Source organism: Colletes latitarsis, chromosome 2, assembly GCF_051014445.1.
Source record: "Colletes latitarsis isolate SP2378_abdomen chromosome 2, iyColLati1, whole genome shotgun sequence".
Lineage (NCBI taxonomy): Eukaryota > Metazoa > Arthropoda > Insecta > Hymenoptera > Colletidae > Colletes > Colletes latitarsis.
The window spans coordinates 9,156,839-9,181,495 of NC_135135.1; the positions used below are offsets into that span (position 1 = coordinate 9,156,839).

Genomic DNA, 24,657 nt, shown 5'->3' on the forward strand with positions numbered 1-24,657 from the left:
TTATTAAAACTACATTTGATTCAACGTATCGTCCAGATACTGTTGTGAATTTTATTATTTATTATATAATAGTGTACACAAAGCAAAGATAGTTTTAGAAAGATATGATACGAAATATACAGTGACCCACAAAAATGTTCGTACACCAAAACGAAATGTGTTCAAATTTTATTCGTATTTCAATACCAATTTGTTGAAATATAATCATACATGATTAGAGTTTTTATTTTTTTAAATAATACAAGTACGAATCGAGAGAAATAATTTTTTTTCGATTGGATGAAAAATATTTATATCTATATACATTTGAATACTGAAAATTAATAGTCGAATGTCCCAGTGGATTTTCTAATGAAAAGTACGATCAGATCAGTTGTAAAATAAGCTTGTATATACGAATTGCAATCAGAAATGACTGTCGAAGCGTGGCAAATTATTATTGATTTATTTAAACAAGCAAAATTACTCAGGGAAATTGGATGCATTGTTGCAAAGCCACATTCCACAATACAGTATATTACTAAACAAATATAACGAAGAATGTATTGCTTTGTATAGGATTTTATTTCGAGACAAATAAAAATAAATGCCAATACTAGTGCAACAAGTATTACTGAAGAATTAAAGGACGCTATTGGGATCGATCTGCATCTAGAAACGCGCAGAATTACATCGAAGTGATTTTTATGCACGTACCGCGAAATATATTAATTCATAAATATTTTTTTAAAAATCAGTAAAATTACAGACATATATGATTCTATGAATCACGTCTCTACCTTTTTTTTTTAGATAATTGTAATATGTCTACTGTAAACTAATTTAATGAAAAATATGTTCTCAATTAAATGTTGCTTTTGACGGAAACAACTTTATATCTTTGCAAAGGAATGGCAAAATAGGTGTCTTAAAGTTAAATAAGCAACAAGTATTGAAATAAGACGAAATTTTCAATAATATAATATTATAATAAAAATAAAAATGTTTTCAATAATATACTATTTTGATAATGTTTTGTTTCTTTTATTAAACTGTAAATACTGTACTAGAATATGTTCTACTCGGTTTTGAGGCATTGAGAAATAGAGGGATTTTTAAAATCCGTACAGCTACATATATTATACTGTCTAACAGTAATATACATATGTACTGTACGGTTAAAATTGCACAAAGGGGAATATATGCCCTCTTTATACTCGAAAATTGTATTAAAACTGAATCTAATATTAATTTTCATGGAAACTCCGGCCAAGATTCGCAATAACGATGACCTTATTTAAGCAGGTGCATTTTCGTTGATCCGAAATGGTCAAAGTATTAAAAAGGGGGCACGAAACAATATACGAAGTGTTTGTTTTAATTCAATAGAGTGTAATATATTTTAAGTGATGTTACGAAAAAATGTTTTAACAGTAGCAGTGGATGTTATGCGGTGTAAATATTTGTTTTGTACCTGGTGTGCTGTGGAAAATTTTAAAATCCATTCAATTTTTTTAAATGGAATACTATAGTTTTCTAAGTATGATAGTCTATAGTTAAATAATATCATTGTTCAACTGCGTATATTGACGTAGCAAGGTGCAACAAAATTTATCATTAATTTATCAGTAATTCGACGAATATGAAAAATATATTGTATAGAAAGTGAAAGCACTGTACATAATAATACAACCCCTGGCAAAAAGTTTTCAGTTAAACGCAACAGTACGAAATAATTTTAAAATGTTGTAGTTTTTGAAACGTAAAATGCTATTACGTATGGATATATTACATACATTAAGAATAATGTAAACTTTTCTTTAGTTTTTATCAGGAATTATTGACAAAGCAAAATTACGTTTGGGAAAAAGTATTTGTCAGACAGAAACCCTGGAAAGAAGTGTTCGTCATTGTAAGTTTATAAATGAATAAACGATATTTTTTGAATTATTTATGTTATTTAATATTTTGAAATGCTCCCACGTTTATATATAACCGCTATTATACGTTTTGGCAATGAAATAAGCATGTGTCATTTTGCTGGTTGATTTCTATCCACGATAATTTTATTATTTTCTGCAGCTCAGTTTTATTTTTCGATAAACTAAATTTGTCCATATTGTCCATAAGCTCTCTATACTTTAATACTCTATATTTTAAGGGTTGCTTTTTTAGACAATTGGGTAGCCTTAAAATTGTCTTAATTATTTTCTAAATAATCTTTAGTCATTTAGTGGTAACTTATGTTATCACGTTGAAATCTAAATTCTACATTTTCAACTTATTTTAACACGAACAATCATTTAGTTCTTGATTCTACTACGATTCCTAAAACACTGTTTATTTCGCAGCTGAAAACTTTTTCCCAGCTATGACTTAACTTTGTTGACATTTCTTCATCAAAAATAATAAACAGTTACTTAATAATAAATTTCAACTCCATTTAATACATCCATGCGTTTCGTAAAATTATTATTAAAATAATTTCGTATTGTAGCGTTTGTGAAACACCCTGTTATTAGTTCTGTCGCGGTCGAAACCTTTTTTCCAACTATAATTTAGCTTTATTGATATTTCCTCATCAAAAACAAGGATGAGTCATTTAATAATAAATTTTAACTCCATCTAATACACCTATGCGTTTCGTAAAATTATTATTAAAATAATTTCGTGTTGTTGCGATTTGTGAAACACTCTGTTATTGTTTCTGTCGCGGCTGAAACCTTTTTTCCAACTATACTTCAGTTTTATTGATATTTCCCTATTAAAAACAATGAAATGTCGTTTAATAATAAATCTCAACCCCATCTAATACACCTGTGCGTCTCCTAAAATTATTATCAAAATAATTTCGTGTTGTAGGGGTTTGTGAAACACCCTGTTATTAGTTCTGTCGCAGTCGAAACCTTTTTTCCAACTATACTTCAGTTTTATTGATATTTCCCTATTAAAAAGAACGAAATGTCGTTTAATAATAAATCTCAACCTCATCCAATACACGTATGCGTTTTATAAAATTATTATTAAAATAATTTCGCGTTGTAGGGGTTTGTGAAACACCGTGTTATTGTTTCTGTCGCGGCTGAAACCTTTTTTCCAACTATACTTCAGTTTTATTGATATTTCCCTATTAAAAACAACGAAATGTCGTTTAATAATAAATCTCGACTCCATCTAATACACCTGTGCGTCTCCTAAAATTATTATCAAAATAATTTCGTGTTGTAGGGGTTTGTGAAACACCGTGTTATTGTTTCTGTCGCGGCTGAAACCTTTTTTCCAACTATACTTCAGTTTTATTGATATTTCCCTATTAAAAAGAACGAAATGTCGTTTAATAATAAATCTCAACCCCATCTAATACACCTGTGCGTCTCCTAAAATTATTATCAAAATAATTTCGTGTTGTAGGGGTTTGTGAAACACCCTGTTATTAGTTCTGTCGCGGTCGAAAACTTTTTTCCAACTATAATTTAGCTTTATTGATATTTCCTCATCAAAAACAACGAAAAGTCGTTTAATAATAAATCTCACCCTCATCCAATACACGTATGCGTTTTATAAAATTATTATTAAAATAATTTCGTGTTGTAGGGGTTTGTGAAACACTCTGTTATTAGTTCTGTCGCGGTCGAAACCTTTTTTCCAACTATAATTTACCTTTATTGATATTTCCTCATCAAAAACAACGAAGAGTCGTTTAATAATAAATCTCAACCCCATCGAATACACTTGTGTGTTTCTTAATATTATCAAAATAATTTCGTATTAAGGTTTGGTCGAAAACATGTTGTCAGGGCTCGTAGGGTAAGATCCATCTTAACAATAAACCTCAACCCCATCTAATACACCTATGCGTTTCTTAAAATTATTACTAAAATAATTTCGTATTATATAATAATAAATCTCAACCCCATCTAATACACTTATACGTTTCCTAAAATTATTATAAAAATAATTTCGTATTAAGATTTGGTCGAAAACATTTTGTCAGGGTTCGTAGGGGAAGATCCATCTTAACAATAAACCTCAACCCCATCTAATACACCTATACGTTTCCTAAAATTATTATAAAAATAATTTCGTATTACAGTTTGGTCGAAAACATTTTGTCAGGGGTTGTACGTGTTATTGGTCGAACATCGAATGAAATATTGTTTGTGTCGAAATTCCGTGCGTTCGGTTTCGTTGTTTGCCGCAATTGCTTATTGCATTTTGGCGTCGAAAACCGATCGAAATCGCTGTACTTCGGCCGTGAATGTCGAGAAAGATCGTCTATGGTTCTAGATGTTAAGTTAATCGATTTCTCTTTCTGTCGCTTCGGCGGAGAGAGTGTCCTCCCCGTTTCGTGATCAGCCCAGATGCCCGGCCTGCGTGTACGAGGCGGGCGCAACCTGTGGCTGATCCTGACCGCCGCGCCTCCCTGCGTCCGGAAATTTAGCCACGCTCGATTCTCAAACTCCCCTCAGTGCCATTCTCACCGTTCGGCTGCTCACATGAACGATGGTGATTCTTTTCGTGCAAGTAAATCCCAGTTTTCTAACTTGAATTACGGAAAGTTTGATGCGGTCGCGGACCGTGCAGTTACGAGAATAGACACGGTACGCCGTGTTTTCTACGCCTCGCTCGATCCAACACGATGTTTGAGTAGGCTTGGCGAGGCGCCGGCTCCTCGCGTTTCTACCGCTCCTTCCTACGGAGGCAAAATCGTAAAAACAACCCACGAACGTGGGAAAACGTTGGATCACGTACACGAATACACCCGTCGGATTTCATCCTCGATGAAGCAATTAATTCTGGCGTGTTTAGCCGAGTGTTCGCGTTTTCTGTGGTCCGGAAAAGGTCAGTTTTTGAACATACCACCCCATCCCTACGAGCCTCCTGTATTTCTATCGTTGTAGACTATTTTCTTCCGAATTGGAAATTCTTATCGATTACGCTTTACGTTTCCTCGCATCGATAATCTAGCAAATATATTATTTAGACTGTCAGAGTAGCGTGTATGCAAGCAAGAAACGTATTTGTAGACGTTACGTATCTGTGTTCGTTCTGAAACTTTGTATTTTACTGCGTTCGTTCATTTGGAGGGATTTCTCGACCGCGAGACTGGGCAGGGTCAACGTTCTATCACGATGTACCGTTCGTGTATCACACGCGCAGACAAATGTGTTACCTATGTAGCCCGAAGAACTAGAATCGTACTAAATATTACATATTCTTTCTCGTTTTCTCGAAAATTTGTCTCATCGAACGAGAGAACGTCTGCTTAGTTTCGTTGGACGTTTACCGTGCGTAGAAAATTATAGAAAGTAGAAAAACTGTTAAATTTGTCGGACATCCAAATTCGATCGAATACGAACAACGATCTTATTCCGCGTAAATATACACGATACAGTCCTAAGAAAATTATATTTTTAGTTAATATATTTGTGCAGTTGAATGTTCGTTAGGAGATGTCAAAATTAATATTTAAATTACGCGGTAAGGCTAATTGTAAATAATTGATTGAACTGCTCGGTGAAACGAAGTCCTAAGAAAATTATATTTTTAGTTAATATATTTGTGCAGTTGAATGTTCGTCGAGAGATATCAAAATTAATATTTAGATTACGTGGTAAGGCTAATTGTAAATAATTGATGGAACTGTTCGGTGAAACGAAGTCCTAAGAAAATTATATTTTTAGTTAATATATTTGTGCAGTTGAATGTTCGTCGAGAGATATCAAAATTAATATTTAGATTACGTGGTAAGGCTAATTGTAAATAATTGGTGGGACTGTTCGGTGAAACGAATACTTTTTTGGTGTATTTATAAATGTATAACTGGTCAATGGGAAATACTCTTCATTTAAGCAATCAATTCTAATACCTGTTACGACTCTAATCATGAAAATGAAAGTTAAATTAAAATGTTGGCTCTGGCTTTTCTGAAACGCAAACTAAAGTGAAAATTTTGTAATACTTGAAAAAGGCTCTGTCAACTTTTATATTTTATATTTGAGAGATCTTTTCTGCGATCTGAAATTTAAGCAGACTATCACTGGAAACTAAAACTATGCAAACGTAGTATTTTCAGCCCCATTATTTTAGTAAATTTATGATTTTATAATCTGTCGTGGGTTCACAAAGACATAAAAATATCATGAAAACTTCAGGTGACAAACTAGAAAAAAATGTGTTTTATATGTGCATACTTTAGTCTACCGTACTTCAATTAAATGAATTATATTTCTCAAACGATAATCAAATAATTTTGTTTTCCGTTCTTTCTTACCTTAGTATATACAGGGTGTTCGGCCACCCATGGGAACAATTTTAATAGGAGATTCTAGAGGCCAAAATAAGACGAAAATGAAGAATATCAATTTCTTGACTGAGGCTTCATTAAAAAGTTATTAAAAAATTAAATTAAAAAATTTCAAATCATTCTGAAAAAATTATTTTCGGTTGCAGGAGTCAATTACAATAATTTTTGGTGAATACACATACCCCCGAAATCCTACTCACTTTCGAGAAAAAAATTCATTACCGAAAATATAATGTCTGACCATAACTGTCTGGTTTTCCTGATAAAAAAAAAATTTCAAATCATTCTGGAAAAATTATTTTCGGTTGCGGGGGTCAATTACAATAATTTTTGGTGAATACATATACCCCTGAAATCCTACCCACTTTCGAGAAAAAAATTCGAGTAGGTACTGAAATATTTAGACGAAATTAAAAAATTTCAAATCATACTAAAAAAATTATATTTAGTTACAGGGGTCAATTACAAGTATTTTTGGTGAACAGACCTACCCCCGAAATCCTACCCCCTTTCCAGAAAAAAATTCAGTACAGGCGGAACTTTGAACGTTAATAACTTTTTAACGAAGCCTCCATCGACAAATTAGTATTCTTGATTTTCGTCTTATTTTTGCCTCTAGAATTTTCCATTAAAATTTTTCCCAGGGGAGCCGAACACCCTGTATAAATAAATCAGAAACTACATTAATCGTAAAGAAAACAATTGTTTTCAATTTGATGATCAGTCTTATAGTAGGAATTTCTGATTTTAGACAAAATCTCAGATCGGAGTAAATAATTTGTTATTTCTAAACATATTCTATTCATAATTTTTATTTTAATAACAGTCAGACTTCGTTAAAATATAAGTCTGAAAGCTTAACTCTATGTTAACAATAATATTTATGTGTGTTTATGAATTATTCGAACGTTGAATCGTATCCTAAACACATAGAACACATTATAGTGCCTAGCACGGAATATTACGTAGTCCCAGGTGAGTTTGAATACGCTTATCATTGAGTATGTCCGGAAATTAAAGACCATTTTCTTGTAACCTCTGTTCGTTTGCATGCATAGCTTTTCCTTACGTAACATTGTATTTATAAATGGCACTGGAGCCACTATTCAATGCCAATCTTCGAAACCATCAGAAAGATGCAGTGGGTGTAACTAATTGTCCCCACAATTGACATTATTACTCGTTCGTATTTCGTAACTAATAACGAAATTCATGCAATTACTTTAACATGCCACAAATTGCAGCGATAGATACACTCGACAACACTGATAAACAACAAATATGCATTCTTCGACTAAAATTTAAGCAGTCGAATACCCTTCTACGGTTCTAATTACGTAAAATACAAACAAAAGGTGGAAATGTAATAAAAACAAATAATTTCAGATACTCGTAGTAATACTATTCTACCAAATAAATTTGACAAAAGAACGAAATCGTGTTTAATGAGCTACGAACAGTAACTAAGTTTATAAATATTCAGTCTTATTGTTTTCTAATATTGAGCAGACAGTTCGTACACCCAAATGAAAAGGAAAAGCTGCTTACGTGCAAAACTATCTTGGAATTCTCGAAGTTAAAAAGTAGAAAAAGTGTTTGCGTTTATAATTATTCATAGTAGAACGTTTATGTAACGGTGTTTCTGACAAGAGAGGTGCTACTGTATACTTTCTAAGCGTGTCACGGTTTCAGAAAAAACTTACCTATATCGTGATAAACCAGTTGTAGATAATGATCCAAGAAGCGTTAAATAGCAAGTTCAGAGTACAAAGAATGAAAGAGTATAGCGAGAAGGAATATAAGTTATCGATAAAAAACAATACATGGATTCTGATCATAGAAAAAAGTCAAAAAGGGACACTCGTGATGCATTATTAAAATACGAAGCTAGAATCTTAATTAAAGAGTACGAGAGCGACAATGAGAGTACATTACTGCGAGTAAACAATGAGAGTACATTACACCGAGGTATTTTCACCTGTTGTCCGTTACTCTTCTCTCAAGCATTTAATCGCTTTAGCGACAGAGCACGATTCAAGGATTGACCGGATGAATACGGTGACGGCTTTCCACCAAGGAGAAATCGATCAGGAAATACATGTGCGACGCTGATTAACTACTGTCCAGGTTAAACTCATACATACGTTGCTTGTAGCAGGCAAGTAGACAATGGAGTATGAAGTTATACTTGGCCTTAAAAGAATTAGGTCTGAACCGTTCAAAATTAGATCCATGTGTACACTATAGCATGGGAGAAGAAAAGGATATCCATGTCTATGGACGTTGACGACTCACTACTACTTTATAATGACGTGATAATCACGGAAATGGTTCAGGGCAAACTAAAAACTACGGTTTGAAAGATTTTGATACAGCAACAAGAAATTTCAAAAACGACAAGACATATTTACAGTGAAGAGCATAACTGTGATGATAGCCACGAGTTTCTTGTAAATCTTTCTTTATTTCTATTAGCTTTAAGGTTCGCAAGAAATAAACGTAACGGGAACATTCTGCACGAACAAAGGTTTTGTAAACAATTTATTTAAAGTTGTCAAAGTATTTTTCTTTGTCTGTGAAATTTAATTGTTAAATACCTGGCGTAAAACAGTATCAGTGAATATTTCTTGTTACTGGTAAAGGAAAGAACAGTTTATTTTTTGTCAATCTTAACACTAATAGCAATAGAAAATGATTTTTTTATACATCTTAAGAAGGTGCAGCATGACTGACTGCAAAGTGGCTAAAGGACGTATAAAAATGATTTGTAAACACCATCACAGCGGGGTTTGGTGGATATTTTTTAAAATATTTGATGCTATATTACCGTTGACCTAGAAATTTAAAGTCAGAGTTTTTTTTAAATCGTGCTTTACTCATAGCGAGGGTGAAAAGAGCCGAAAAAACAATCACTACTCGATCGTTCTCCTGAAAAATGATATTAAATTTTTAACGATCCACAGACTGATTCTATTTACGAACAAATGCAAAGTAAATAAAAATATTCCGAATTTCTGTGAGAAATATTGGAGGGCAACGTCACAAAAGAAATTTCGTGTCATGGTTCCTTTTACGCGACACGATACGATAAAAAATTTAGTTTCGTAGTTCTAGATCAAGAATAATTTTTATAAATGTCTACCTATTTGAAGGTGTAGAATTTTTCACGGTGTTTACGCGTCATTTGTATTCACGTTGATGAAGGTAGCAAGAATCGAAGAATATTCGTCGAAAGTTTATTGTATTTGGCTCAAGAAACAGGATCAGTTATTTGCTATACTGCACATCTAAGAAGTTGAATGACAGCGTTGGACAGCTGCAAATATGTCAGCAGGAACGTCACTGGTTGCTTGAGAATTGGACTTGCAATGGAGGCAGAAGGTCCTACACGGTCTACGTACTTCTGTTTCAGGGTGCTTCATTGTCGTGGAATAGCAGAAAACAGCAAACTGTTGCTCTATCGATTACCGAGGTATATTGACCCTAGCAGAATCAGTGATTCAGGAAGGAACCATGGCTCGAGCAATTGGAAGAAGAACTGTAGTCGCAGCTAAAAGCCTGGCCCATTAAAATACTCTGTGATAATCAGGATACAATATAACTTGCAGTTAGCGATGCTTCTCTATCCCGTAGCAAGCACTTTGATATAGGGTAAAGGTGTCTAATATTGTCTAGCAAGACTTAAATTGTTTTCGATCGAAATGTGCTTCATATTTCCATAATTTATTAGAAAGTAAAAAAATTATTCAACTTTCATACAGAATAGATTAAAATTGTTAAACTCTACTTTTTAATTGTAATCGAAGAAACGTAGGTAAGATGGAGGAAAATCGGGACCAGAAAACAGTGTATCCAAGAAATATTGATTCATTCTTATATATACCGAGTTGGTAAAGTTATTTTTACGTATCGTTTTTATTATTTAGTGCTTGCTTCCATATTGGGTGCTTTTACCTTATGCATCACTGCCGCCGAGAAAAGTTACACAAAGGAACAGAGAAGATAATGGCTGATACTCAGAAAATTTTCGAAAACATAATTTATCGCATCGAAAAGATAAGTTTAGAAGATTTTGCAGGATTTTAATCTATTATGCAAAATCAAGTGTGGCAGCATCTGTTATCCAGCACGTATCAATATTAGACTCTATCATCTGTTATCTATTAACACCTTGCGCTGGAATGACGTTTATGGTCGTTTATTGCAGAAGTGGGATGCATTCATAGAGATACGTGCGTTTATTGAAATATTTTCTCACTTTTCTATATGCTCAATATAATTTATAAAGCAATGTAATTTATAAATTTATACAAATAATGAAATAATTTCATTGATTCCGAGTAAGCAGTATTTCTATCTATATTTCAAAATGAAAAGCGACTGTGAAGTCAATGATATCATTCAGCCATTTTCCTGAAAGTATTTCATCCACAAAAACTAAAAAAAGGTGCAAAGTTCGAGAAACAAAAACAGCAATGCAATTACCTGAAAATGCAATAAACGTCTTGTTACGTATTACAAATTGTTTAGAAGTGTATCGTTTTGTGAAAAATTAATAACAAAGACTTTTATTGTAAACATTTGTGTAAAATATGTACAAGAAATATTCTTAGCGGAAGATTATGCTTCGATTCCTGTGTACGGTTTAATCGCACGTATCCGCGAATCAGTGCCAGCGCAGGTGGTTAAATCCATTCACCTATATATATACACACACACACACATACATGTGCATACATACAGTCTGCACCAGTATGAGTGGTGCATCTAAGCAAGAGGTTATTCAATATTTATTCTTGTAATGATTGAACGCGATTCAGCTAGCGTGTCTGTTCATTATTCACTGTTTCTACTTATAGTGATGTCCAAGACGCAAGCGTGGCCGACACGTTTTCAAAATCGATTTTCGGTAGAACGAAGCATTATATGGATAAATTTAAAAATTATTCTACATTTTTCTTTTGCCCTTGTATGTAGAATTTTTACCTTACCCATTTTGGAACACCTGGTATATTATGGGAATATCGTGTCGCACAAAATGTGTGTCTGATCGCGAAAAATCATAATTTTTATCATAGATATTACATAATTTTTGATTTTTTTAATGTCTTTAAATCTTCGAGGATTTTACTATTATTTGCTTATAAAAATTATTTAAGTACGGTAATAGATACACCAAAGTAAACGTTCTCTTTTCTTGTAATAAATGATATTGACAACGAAATATAGTAAACAGGGATTTTGTAGAGGAAGGCTACTTTTTAGTTTACAACTGAAAGGCTAAGAAACACTGAGTATTGTTAAATTTTAAATAAAACATTATTTGATAGGAAACTTCGTATTATGTTGAGCTTGCATAAGAAGGGTGCGAGTAATTAAGGTTCAAGTATAGCACACCAGTATTATTATTTCATTTGGCACTGTGCGCATCGCGAGAAAACGCAGTTGCCTATAATTAATATGTTTGCTGTTGTTACAAAAATAACGTCCTGGAATATATTCAGAACGTGCAGCGTGTAATCACTCTGACCTATTATGCGCATGATGTGGAATAATTAAAAATCCAATAAAATCAATGGGGTTTTATGCAGTGTCCCACTTAACGTGACAACCTTAAATATCTCAATTGTTGTTAACGATACGAAGAAATGTCAAAGGAGAAAAATGTTTAGTTCGAAGGGAGGCAGATATTACGATTTAGAAAACATTTTTATGAAGTTTACGTTCAAATTTAACGCGAACATTCTTCCAAACGAGATTACGTATTTTTATCTTTGCAGTATTGTAATCGATGCTCTATGATAACGCAATACGTTATGCAACAATAATAATATACAATTTCGTTTAAAAAAAATTTTGGCTACTTACGAAAAATATTCTTTTTCCCATAAACGAAACATTATCATCGAAAGCAATAGTGGGTATTTTAGTAGATTATTTGAAGATCATGTTGCATATTACTGTATTCTAAATATTGTCTGTAACAACATAATGACAAAAATATGTAATTCCATTTAAAAAACAGACTTCGAAACCTGGGAAAACGCGACGTTGAAAAAATGTTTTCCTAAACATTTTCTCCTTCGAATCGAACAGTTTTATCCTTTGACATTTCTTCGTACCGCCAATATCAACAGAGATATTTAAGGTTGTCAAGTGAAGTGGGTCACCTTGTATAGTGTATACGTTATTGCGCTACCACTTTGAAATACAAGACGGTATACATTGCAGTCAATACCATGGACACAAAAGTCATAGTATATTGTAATAAATTAAGTATTCAGACTGAACAGCCATTAAAACTGAAAGCTGAACTATTGAATAAAACTCAATTATAGACACAAATAGAAAAACTTATTTGCTTCGTAAACATATAATTAGCATCTGTTTGTGTACACTTATTATTATATAAATTATTTTCTTTTTAGATTGACATTACAGTTTTTCATTAGAATATACATCTTCGCAGGTGACTATTTCGAAACACGTTTCTTCGTTTTGTTTACTGACAGATTATTTATCGCAATTCAAAGTCTAACTCAAACAATATCACTTAACAGTAGATTTACTGTTTCAGATTCCATACTTAAATTACAGAATTCATAAATATTATTTGTCAGCGATTTATATTGAATTTTATTGATATAATGCTACGAATACACAGGGTGTTTGGCCACCCCTGGGAAAAATTTTAATGGGAGATTCTAGAAACCAAAATAAGACGAAAATCAAGAATACTAATTTGACGATGGAGGCTTCGTTAAAAAGTTATTAACGTTCAAAGTTCCGCCTGTACTGAATTTTTTTCTAGAAAGGGGGTAGGATTTCGGGGGTAAGTCTGTTCACCAAAAATGCTTGTAATTGACCCCTGTAACTAAATATAATTTTTTTAGTATGATTTGAAATTTTTTAATTTCGTCTAAAAATTTCAGTATCTACTCGAATTTTTTTCTCGAAAGTGGGTAGGATTTCAGGTGTATATGTATTCACCAAAAATTATTGTAGTTGACCCCCACAACCGAAAATAATTTTTCCAGAATGATTTGAAATTTTTTTTATCAGGGTAACCAGACAGTTATGGTCAGACATTATATTTTCAGTAATAAATTTTTTTCTCGAAAGTGAGTAGGATTTCGGAGGTATGTGTATTCACCAAAAATGATTGCAATTGAGCCGCGCAACCAAAAATAATTTTTTCAGAATGTTTTGAAATTTTAACGAAGCCTCAGTCAAGAAATTGATATTCTTGATTTTCGTCTTATTTTGGCCTCCAGAATCTGCCATTAAAATTTTTCTCAAGGATGATCGAACACCCTGTATATCAATAAAAATACGTGCAATCAATGTTCATAAATTTGGTGTTAAAAAAATTAAATTCAATTACTGGTTGAAGAGAATATATTTTTGATATTGCACATTATTACTCTAGAATTGTTGATTTGTTTGCGTCTTTAGCAACATCGGACAGTAAATATTACAAAAGCAATTTTAAATGGAATTTCATTAGTTTACCATATTTTTAAATATTCTATTACCCTCGAAGTATATTGTATTTACATGGGATGATATTCTGTTCCAGGTAGAATATCGGACGGTGCATCGAGAAAGTACTTTGCGACATTACAAAGGAATTAGTAATGCATCGTCGATGACTGAAGTAGAAAGGGACTGTAGTTAGCTGTTTACAAAAATAAGACACGCGTAATGTCCCGATTATACCAAGTGCTATATTTATTTAAAACACCGACACGTATTGTTAAGTTTTTTTAAATAATTAGATACAGTTTACGAAACAGTAGCGGGGCATGTCGTTTCGAGCACAACCGTAAACTGACTCGACGTTAATTAATACATTTTTTATCGTCGACCGTGACTTTTATACGAATCGTTCAACGAAATATATTTGTAACAACGGCGAATCCGACAATTTTCTTTTACATTATTCGTCGACGCATCGCGACGGGGACCACTGACGTAGAATATCTGAAATTAAATTAGATAGCACCGAAGGTGGAAGATCGATTCGCGTTAGACGTGGCTCGGTTACAAGCACCGTGTAAAATAATGGAAGGTTTCGACAAACCGTCGAATAGGAATTACGTGTCGTATAGGAACTTATCGAGCGGTCGATACGAATGAGAAAAAGGGACTCAAAAGTGTACCGTTCTCCGAAAGTATCAACGTAGAAGAATGTAATTCGCATTCGGTTGCGAAAAATAGGGATTAGAGGAAGCACGCGTCTACTGTTCAAAGGACCACGAGGCTACGGAATAAAAACGCAGGCAGAGGGATAAATACAGAATGCTAGGGGGAACGTCGACGCGAGAAAGTAGCGAGGTGATCCGCATGGAGCCTCTAGGTAGAACCTCGAGTTCGAGAAGTCCTGGGCAAAACGGAACTGCCAACACCACCGAGGTACCGGCAAACTCAGGTAAGTTAACAATTTTAATTTGGAATTTATGTATACCGCAAATGCATCTACTGCTTTCTTCGCGAAGAGGAATAAGAAGTTGAGTTACTATCGATAATGTTGTCAGAACTAACTGCAAAATCCAAAATGTATTGACGTTTACATTTATAACATTTAATTAATGACATATGTACGGTAAACCAAAGCATTTGATATGATATGACATGTGTAACAAGGGATGGGTTCTAAGACTACGTAAATGGAATTAGAATATAATTCTACATATTTACTGTAAATACGTACCAGAAGTGGCGCCCAACAGTATTTGAACGTTTAATAGTTACTTAAATTAAATAGTTGAAAGTTTTAATAGGAAGTTGACTCACCGTTTGCTTTTATAATAGTTCTAAGTCTGTCTTTCTTTGATTGGACTAACTGAGAACTAATGTTTCAATTTATAGATTGCTATATTTCAATGGTAATTCAATAACTCGTGAACGGATTGGAGGATTTTAATATTTCAAAATGCAAACAATGTGTATTTTAGTGAAGAATGTTTAGAAATTCTAAGAATGATCAAAAAGTTGTTCCTTAACAATTTCAAAGAATTTCAAATCATTCTGAGAAAATTATTTTTAGCTAAGGGGGTCAATTGCAATAATTTTTAGTACACAGACATAACCCCGAAATCTTAACCAGTTTCGAGAAAAAAATTCAGTAAGTGGACAAATTTCTGATGAAATTAAAAAATTTCAAATCGTTCTAAAAAAATTAGTTTTAGCTAGGGGGGTTAATTACAATTATTTTTGGTGAATAGACATACCCCCGAAATCCTACGCACTTTCGAGAAAAAAATTCTTTACCGGAAATACAATGTCTGATCATGAATGAAATTTCATGCATATATTGAAAAAGTCATAACTTCTGAACGGATTGAAGGATTTTATTGTTTCAAAATGCAAACAACGCGTATTTTAGTCAAGAATATGTAGAAATTTTAAGAATATTGGAAAAGTTGTTCCTTGTCCCCGTAAAGATAGAAAACCCTCATAAAAATGGTCCAATTTTCAAACGACCATAATTCCTACAATAGTGAGTATATTTGATTGAAATTTATTATCGAAGTAGAGCTCATCGATACCTACAAAAAAGTATTAAATAACATTTCTGTACAGCGTCAAACAAATTAATTGAAAATGAAAAATGAATTTTTAAGAAAAGTCGACAGGGTAGGTGCAGAAATTTTTCGATAAAAAAATTTCAAATCATTCTGAAAAAATTATTTTCATTTGCGGGGATCAAGTAATCATTTTTTACGAATACACATACCCTCGAAATCCTACACATTTTTGAGAAAAAAATTCTTTCCCGGAAATATAATGTGTGGCCAGAAATGTTTCCCCGAATTCGTTGTGTATATTTAAAAAATCATAACTTCTGGTAATGTAAGGTCTGGGTCTCTGTCCGCCATTGCTTAGCTGTACCTAGGTCGGTAAATTATCTACTAAAGAAGGCGCTAGGATCGTAGGATATTATAATTTTTCACCTATTATCGTTTTATTATGAGATTATGAGGTTAGGTATTGCATAGAGCACGTGCTTCTCCAAGAATAATTTATCCTTGATTGCCTGTTTGTATAATTTATCACGATTTAAGAAGTTTATTTATTTTCTATTAAATTCCTTAGATGTACAGGACTTAGCTGAAAACGTGCATTATCGAAAGATACTCAACAGTTTGTACTTATTGTTAGTGACGCCATTTTAAATGCTTTGTGCCCGAACACGTGTCTTGAGTTTTCTTCAGATTTTGAGATAAAAGTTCCTATCTCGTTACATTTCTCGCACAGATTAAGATTGTCCCATAAGTTTTACTCGTTTTCTTGCTTTATTTTAGGTATACAATTTGTATAAATATAACAAAATCAATGAAGTATGTACGTTCGATTCTGTTCCACAGCTATGTAAGTTCTAAGGCCATTCTTTCGTTTCGTTGGCTCCAAGGTGAAATAGACATTTCGCCCTTGTTTAAATTCCCATTTAGTAGAGTTGAGAGAAAGTATGTTTCCACAAAAGACTGTTTTTCACGGTTCCTCTATACATATTAACGTAAACTTTTGGTTGTTTGTTGAGGTTTGCAGTAACGTGTGTCGACCCATGAGATGAACTTTTTCTTTGATACTCCATAACTCGAAAACTAAGGTGTACGTAGGGCATGCAGTCATATGACATTTTTCTCTTACTTTAGTGTGTAGATTCTACCTCTGAAGTGCGATCGTCTATTTCTGAGTCTCTCCGTGCATGTATAGGGCGTATCAAAATTATACGTCACGATCATCACAGTATGATTTTATACTTCTGTATTGGTGGAGATGTAGTTAATTTAAAAAATTATATTAAAGTTTTATTAATTTATAAATTTACTTTTCTCACATTTTAAAGAAAAAACTGGATTGTTAATGTCGACTCTGTAATAGTCTTCGTGTGTACAAGTGTCGAACCTAAAAATTGAGAACATTCTTTTTTAAAATAATTCCTTGCTTTTAATTTTATCTTAACTCAAATTGGATGTTTCTATTTTGTATCCATAAGACAGAATCGTTTTCTTCAATGCCTTTTAACAAACGTGCTTGTGTTCCTGGTTCTATATGAGAACCAACGTTTGTTAAATACACTTGTAGTCTCATTTTTAAATTGTTTCATATTTTATCCAAAAATCCAGGATTTAATTCATTTCATTCTTTGAATCTCAGTTGTCTCTTTAAAATATGATGAATGTATATTTATAAATTAATAAAGCTTTAATATAATTTTTTAAGAGAATGATATGTTACAGTATATGATTTCTATGAAATTTTTATTAATTATAATTAGTAGAATATGATAAAATTATGAAAAAATCAATAGAGGACAATATTATAGACAGAATTGTTAATAGATCTCCAACGATCCAGAGGTGTAGAATCACACTGGTCGTGACATACGATTTTGGAACGCCATCTAAATTTATTTTCGACGTACGTTTCCCAGCACTACAAAAATAATTCCGAGGACGCTATGTTTATAAAAAGAATGTTTTCACTGCTCTTTTCACAGATATCCACCAGAGATCAATCTTATATTAACCTAACTATAGTCGCGTGAAGCGAAACAACTCAAGGGGGGGTTGTCAGAGGGTGGAGCAAACAGGGCACTTGCCCTCTCCTAGCTATTTATAAATATATAAATTTTAAATTCAATTTCCTTTCGAAATAAATGGTCGAATAGTGTGACATAAAAGAATGAGAACAAGTATTATTCATTTACCCTTTCTAAACAAAATTTTGACTACGCCGTTGATATAATCGGTTTAATTTAATTATAAATTAATTACAATATTAATACGTAATAGTTGACACGCTGCACACGTGGTAAAACAATATGCAAAATATTTATACAAAACACTATTTTACAAAATCCATACCTTACGAGTTATTTGGGGTGGAAAAGTTAACGGCAGCCGTAAACAATTAGTTTGCAAAAATTCACGATCGGACTATAGCGACGTTGGTAGTGATTAATATGCTGCACCATTCTTTTTCAGATGCTTCAAGCGTCCAGAATCTTGACAACACCAAAACAATGTTTTTTCGGAAGATCAATTTCGACGACAAATAAATATCTTTGTATAAAATTAATATTTTTCTTTATCATCCTTATCTTATTTTACTCTTCGAAAAAACGAATCTTTAGTATATCTATGAATTTGAATGCAAAAATTATTCCTGAGCCTGATAATTTCTCTTGAAAGTCATTAAATAGTATCACATCATCGCATATGTCACTTCTTTTTAAATTCGAGTCAACGCGAAACATTTGATTTTTTTATAAATGCTTTTGTGCATATAGAATCGTTAAACATACTCACTTCCTCCGTTATATAGTTTACTATACGTAGCATACGTGCAATCCACGAAGAAAATTATGTTCTCCAATTTTTGCGGATGGCATAAAAGCCCCAAGTATTAGAATAACTTTTATCGAAAAGCAGATCGCCGTTTAAGGCAGAAACAAACCTACGTTGAAATGGAAAAGGTCAGAAGTTCAAAAGTTCAGACATTTATAAATGCTCCTGTACTATCTAGATTGTCAGAATCGAAATTAGTATCTGCTGAAATATCGCGTAAACTTGACCAATCTGGAAATATTTTCATGGTTACTTTATTTGATAAAAAAAATTAATATTAATGTGGATGTAAGATAACATACAAGGTTATTCTAAAAACTGGAACAAGATGTCATCCTTTTCTAAACGAAAATACAAATGCTGGATATACCAAAGAATTGAAGTACGCAAAAGGGATTATTTTTGGATTAATTTTTAATCTTTTTATGTGTAAGAATGGAACTATGCAGTCTTTTCACATAATCCTAGTTTTCTTCTCATTCTATTAGATCTACTGTTTTTATAGAAAGTGATTTATTTAATCAGTGACATAATCTCCACGAGTTTTTAATACCATTCTCGTAAAGTTTTTGTGGTTTTGACGAGTGATATTCTTGAAAGGTGGTTTCTTCAATGAAGCTTTTTCCCTTTAGATAATTTTGTAACTAAATCGATCGAGTGTGGGGGATGTTCCATAATTTTCCAATTTATGTCCTTCATTTTGTTTCACATTGTCCTGATAGAACACGACTCGTTTTCTATCGACGAAATATAGTCGATTTATCGTTAAACATTATCGTTTGTTGCGATTGTTGAGAATAAACTTCTCAGTTAATGATCTGCTTTGGTGGCAAAAGTTCATAATAAATTATTATACACAAAGCATTAGCTTCTTTGACTGCAAATTTTTCTTTGCGATAGGTTCAGGTGTTCGCCTGGATTGCACCATTGTCTCCTTCGAGTATCATTGTTAGAAAATATCCATATTTCATCGTACGTAACGATTTGATTCAGGGTTGATGAATGAAACTCATTTCGATAGACGATCCAACTTGTTTTTTTCGCTCAATCACCCAAATATCAAATTGCGAAGTTATTCCAAGGCGATGAAGAATTTTAATGACACATGTTTGAGAAATATTAACCTTCGATGCAAGTTCTTTAATCGTACTTCAACGATTTGTGGCAATTGTCACCAGTAAATTATTTTCATCTATCACTTTTGCGAGAATGTGATTTTCTGAATCAAACTTTCCAGACCGGAAGTTTTGAAACCACTTTTGACACGTGCAAATCATTACAGTATTTCTTCCATATATTCACAAATTTTTTTTACTGTTTCTGTGGCTGTAGTTTTCCTTCGAAACTCGCATTTTAATGCAATCGAGAAAAGGAGGAGGAAAATTATGTATCGTGTGTTGCAATATTAATGCAAAACTGGATATTCACATTCGATATTTTTTAATTTCTGATATCGAGAACTGGTTTGGAGATACTTCACACTTTATTTTCTAACATGATAATGCCAATTGCCATTGTGACAAAATAGTAAAAGATTTTTTGCAACAGCAAAAACAACAATATTAAGGAGGGATTATCGTACAACAGTTTTAAAAGTAACTGATATTTATCAATTCTTTTTAACAAAATTATTGGTTACTTTGGATTGAATTTTTTACGGGTATAAATAGACGACTTTAAATTACAAAAAACAATTCTTCAATATCGATTTGTTTTACTATTTGCAAATTAATGCAGAATCTTGTCAACCTCTTCCACGATGCGGTCCTCGTTTGCATCTTGTTCGTCCTATTGCAAACGTTAAACAATTTCCTTAAAGTTAGATAGTATACGCTGGTATTGAACTTGGGCTTTATTTTTATAATACTTTGTAACTGAGAAACATTCTTCGTAAGTTTTATATTAAGACATTCGATCGAAAATTTCATTTCAAATAACATTCTGTATTTTTCCTCGTTGCTTTCTGATGAAGAATGAAAGTTTCTCACATTTCATAGTTATGTGCTTTAAATCGAGTCTCCTTTAGTATCCCATCACGTGATAATGATATGCAATGATATTTAATAATTGAAAAACATGAATATTTTTCGTAAATTTTATATTAATACGTTCGATCGAAAATTCCATTTCACGTAATATTTTGTGTTTACCCTGGTTGTTTTCTGAAGAAGAATGAAAGTTTCTCATATTTCATAGTTATTTACTCTAAATCGAGTCCCTTTTAGTATCCCTTCACGTAACAATTACACGTAACTGTATTTAATAACTGGACTGCAGATCTTTATGAAAATTCATATTTCTATTAATAGAATTGACGAAATGGGAACTTTGTAGAGGGTTGTCTCAACCCCTAAGTATAATAATTCGTCGCTTACTTTAAGTATGCCTTATATTTTTGCATATTAAGTGCAATCTGAATTTTTGTTTAGAATTTTCCCATAAACGCATAAACATTTGCAGTAAATCGATAACTGAAAAACATGAATATTCTTCTGTTTGCTTTCTGACGAAGAATGAAAGTTTCTCACATTTCATAGTTATTTACTCTAAATCGAGTCCCTTTTAGTATCCCTTCACGTAACAATTACACGTAACTGTATTTAATAACTGGACTGCAGATCTTTATGAAAATTCATATTTCTATTAATAGAAATTACGTAATGGGAACTTTGAAGAGGGTTGTTTCAACCCCTAAGTATAATAATTCGTATCTTACTTTAAGTATGCTTCATATTTTCGGACATTAAGTGCATTCTAAATGTTATTTGGGAATAAAAATGTCCCATAAACGCCTAAACATCCACAGTCTATTATTAACTGAAAAACATGAATATTCTTCGTTTCTATATTAATACGTCCGATCGAAAATTTAATTCTACGTAACATATTGTGTTTTCTCTGGTAACTTTCTGACAATCTATGAAAGTTTCTCACATTTCATAGTTATTTACTCTAAATCGAGTCCCTTTTAGTATCCCATCACGTAACAATTACACATAACTGTATTTAATAACTGGACTGCAGATCTTTATGAAAATTCATATTTCTATTAATAGAATTGACGAAATGGGAACTTTGTAGAGGGTTGTCTCAACCCCTAAGTATAATAATTCGTCGCTTACTTTAAGTATGCCTTATATTTTTGCATATTAAGTGCATTCTAAATGTTTTTTGGGAATAAAAATGTCCCATAAACGCATAAACATCCACAGTCTATTATTAACTGAAAAACATGAATATTCTTCGTTTCTATATTAATACGTCCGATCGAAAATTTAATTCCACGTAACATATTGTGTTTTCTCTGGTAACTTTCTGACAATCTATGAAAGTTTCTCACATTTCATAGTTATTTACTCTAAATCGAGTCCCTTTTAGTATCCCATCACGTAACAATTACACATAACTGTATTTAATAACTGGACTGCAGATCTTTATGAAAATTCATATTTCTATTAATAGAAATTACGTAATGGGAACTTTGTAGAGGGTTGTTTCAACCCCTAAGTATAATAATTCGTCGCTTACTTTAAATATGCCTTATATTTTTGCATATTAAGTGCATTCTAAATGTTTTTTGGGAATAAAAATATTCCACAAACGCATAAACATCTGCAGTCGATCGATAACTGAAAAATATTTTCTATTTTTATTCAGTAATTTGATAATAACGCTTCCGTTTGAAATTTGCCAGGGGTTTGTGGAAACGTGTACAATTACATAAGTAGAAAGTTTTCTTACCAACCCCGATGTAGAAATGGAGCGGCAAGTCGACCGTATCAGTCACTATAAAGGGTGGGTCACGGATGGCGCCACTGTAAAGCTAACCACCTTCGCTGCAAGGCGAGGCGAAACGGAGTACGGTGTGGCGAGGGTTGCAAATCCAACCCCGTAAAGCAATTCGCCACCAAAGGGGTTTAGAAAGTCGCCATGTCTGTCTAACTCCACGGTCGCTATATCTACGCTTTAATGCTAATGAAATGTCAAGGCACGTCGCGAGTTATAGACTTGTCGGCGTTGTCGAGCCGTTTGGTGTCTTTGTAAGCTTGTACGTCGTCACGTTGTTGAGAGTCCTCGGGATCTCGTTGATCGCGCTCGTTCTCGGGCTCCTGCTTGTGCTTGTGCCCGTGGTTGTGGTCGTGGCCGTCTATGTGGCCGTAGTCGTACTCGTGCTCCTGTTCGTGCTTGTTCCTGTGCCTGTGTCCGTGGTTGTATTCGTGATCGGTGGTCTCGACAGCACCGTGGTCATAAGTTCTCGATCAGGCTACGTCCCGCCGATAAAATTTTGAACGACCCAGAAAATCGGAAAGGGGGAAAGTAACTAAGGCGAGACCGCGAGGGAGTTTGAGCCTTGAATCGAGCCCCCGAGGCCCCGTGCGAGTACAGGTAAATTTTAATCGATTCTGCTCGGTGATTCCGTGACCTTGGCATACAAAACAACGCACCGTCAACCAAAGTAAACCGTTAGGCGAGACAGGTAACCACGAGTACGGCCGCCCAAATTCTGGCTGAACAGAGAGAACCCCTGATAAAGATTTTATATGCTACGAACGACGGTCAGGTAAAAGAAATCGTTCGTCGGAGACCTCCGCCGAATTGTTTCGCGATGAGCGAGCAAGATGTGGATGACGTTGCTTTTTTGACAGGTGAGACACCTCTAAGAACTAGGTTAATTGTTAGGGGGGTTTGCCAGCACGTCCCGATTCTCTTTCGTCCAGTATTGTTTTAGCGCCTCTCTTGACCTCTATGTTTCCCATCCTACCCCTTCCGTTTACACGCGCGGTGCGAAACATCGTTTGACATCGTTTCGTTTTATCATTTCCTCCTTCCGTCTTATTTTTCTATCTTTCCATCTCTTTTTGTCACGCGCGATTCTCTCCTTTTCCTTTGAAATCGTTCGACCAGATGCCCCACTTACAACCCTCCGGGCTGCGAATAGACTATACGAGAAGCACGTGCGTGCGATCAATAAAAGAGACGCTTTTGATCTTTCAAATTAAAGCAGGCTAACCCGCTTATTCTCGCATACGCGTACGTCTTTATGCATTGTTGTTACGTTAAATTATTGGGACTGCGTTATCGACGATAAGTAGGTCATAATCACGTTCTTCTCCCATTATCGTTTCGCAGTAAAAACATAACGAATCGCGATTGAAAGTGTCGCGTCGACGTGTTTAAGGTTTTATGCAAATGGCTAAATTCTTACTAGATTTCGTACCACGAAATTAATTGGATTTATTTGCTCGTGGGTAGGCCTCTGATACACATTTTTGTTTACTCGGAACTTCTGTTGTTCTATGCTGATCCGACGAGTCCTCTTTTCTGTTAACAATCCGCAACAATTGACAATAATTGTTTAGTTTTCAAGATTCGATAATCATCGATGTGATTTTAAACGGGATTATACATATTTCTGTGCACAGTGTTTTAGTTGATATTGGGTTTAGTGAACCATAACAACGTGACCTTCGAATTGTCTTATATACAAAAATTGTCACAAGGTCATTTGAAAGTCATCTTACTGATTAGTGAATCGTATGGAATATACAAACATTGTCTAGATCTGCTTAAAGTAGAACAACGCTTATAGAAAAATCCTAAATATTTTGACATTGCTGTGAGAAACGGAAATGTTTTGGTTAAGCATCTCGTCTTGTGTTCGATATGAATTATTATAATAAAAATTTCTAAATATCTCCGTCACAGAATAAAGCGTTGCAAGATTAAAAATAATGAAAGAAAAGCATTTTCTTCAAGGTCATCGATATTTTTTAAACAAAACCACTGCAATTCTAACATTCTGGTTATAGAATCAGTTTGCTAAAAAAATATGCTCTTGTTACCAAATTTCTTTTTATCAAATTTAGGTCCAGATATTTAAAAAATTATTGCAAACTTAATATTTTACATTTCATAAGCTAGTGGTGCAAATGGGTTAATCAAGAAAATTATCGATGAACTTGAAATCTTTAAAATAATGACCTTGGGGAAAACAATTGAATAGCTCGTTCTGTC

General features: G+C 33.4%; 1 protein-coding gene across 6 annotated transcripts in view; it reads left to right on the top strand.

The window, feature by feature from the left end:
- Positions 1 to 4,393: 4,393 nt before the first annotated feature.
- Positions 4,394 to 24,657, top strand: part of LOC143348577 (endoplasmic reticulum aminopeptidase 1) — a 44,247-nt gene continuing 23,983 nt past the window's right edge. For 2 of the 6 annotated variants that reach the window (XM_076778976.1, XM_076779016.1), the window contains exons 1-2: positions 4,395 to 4,821; positions 13,866 to 14,717. In XM_076778976.1, the coding sequence (XP_076635091.1) occupies positions 14,588 to 14,717 (130 nt within the window). In that variant the 5' untranslated portion in view covers positions 4,395 to 4,821; positions 13,866 to 14,587. Of the gene's footprint in view, positions 4,822 to 13,865; positions 14,718 to 22,344; positions 23,289 to 24,657 lie in introns of those variants that run through there. The other 4 variants (XM_076778987.1, XM_076779008.1, XM_076779025.1 and 1 more) reach the window with 4 other exon arrangements.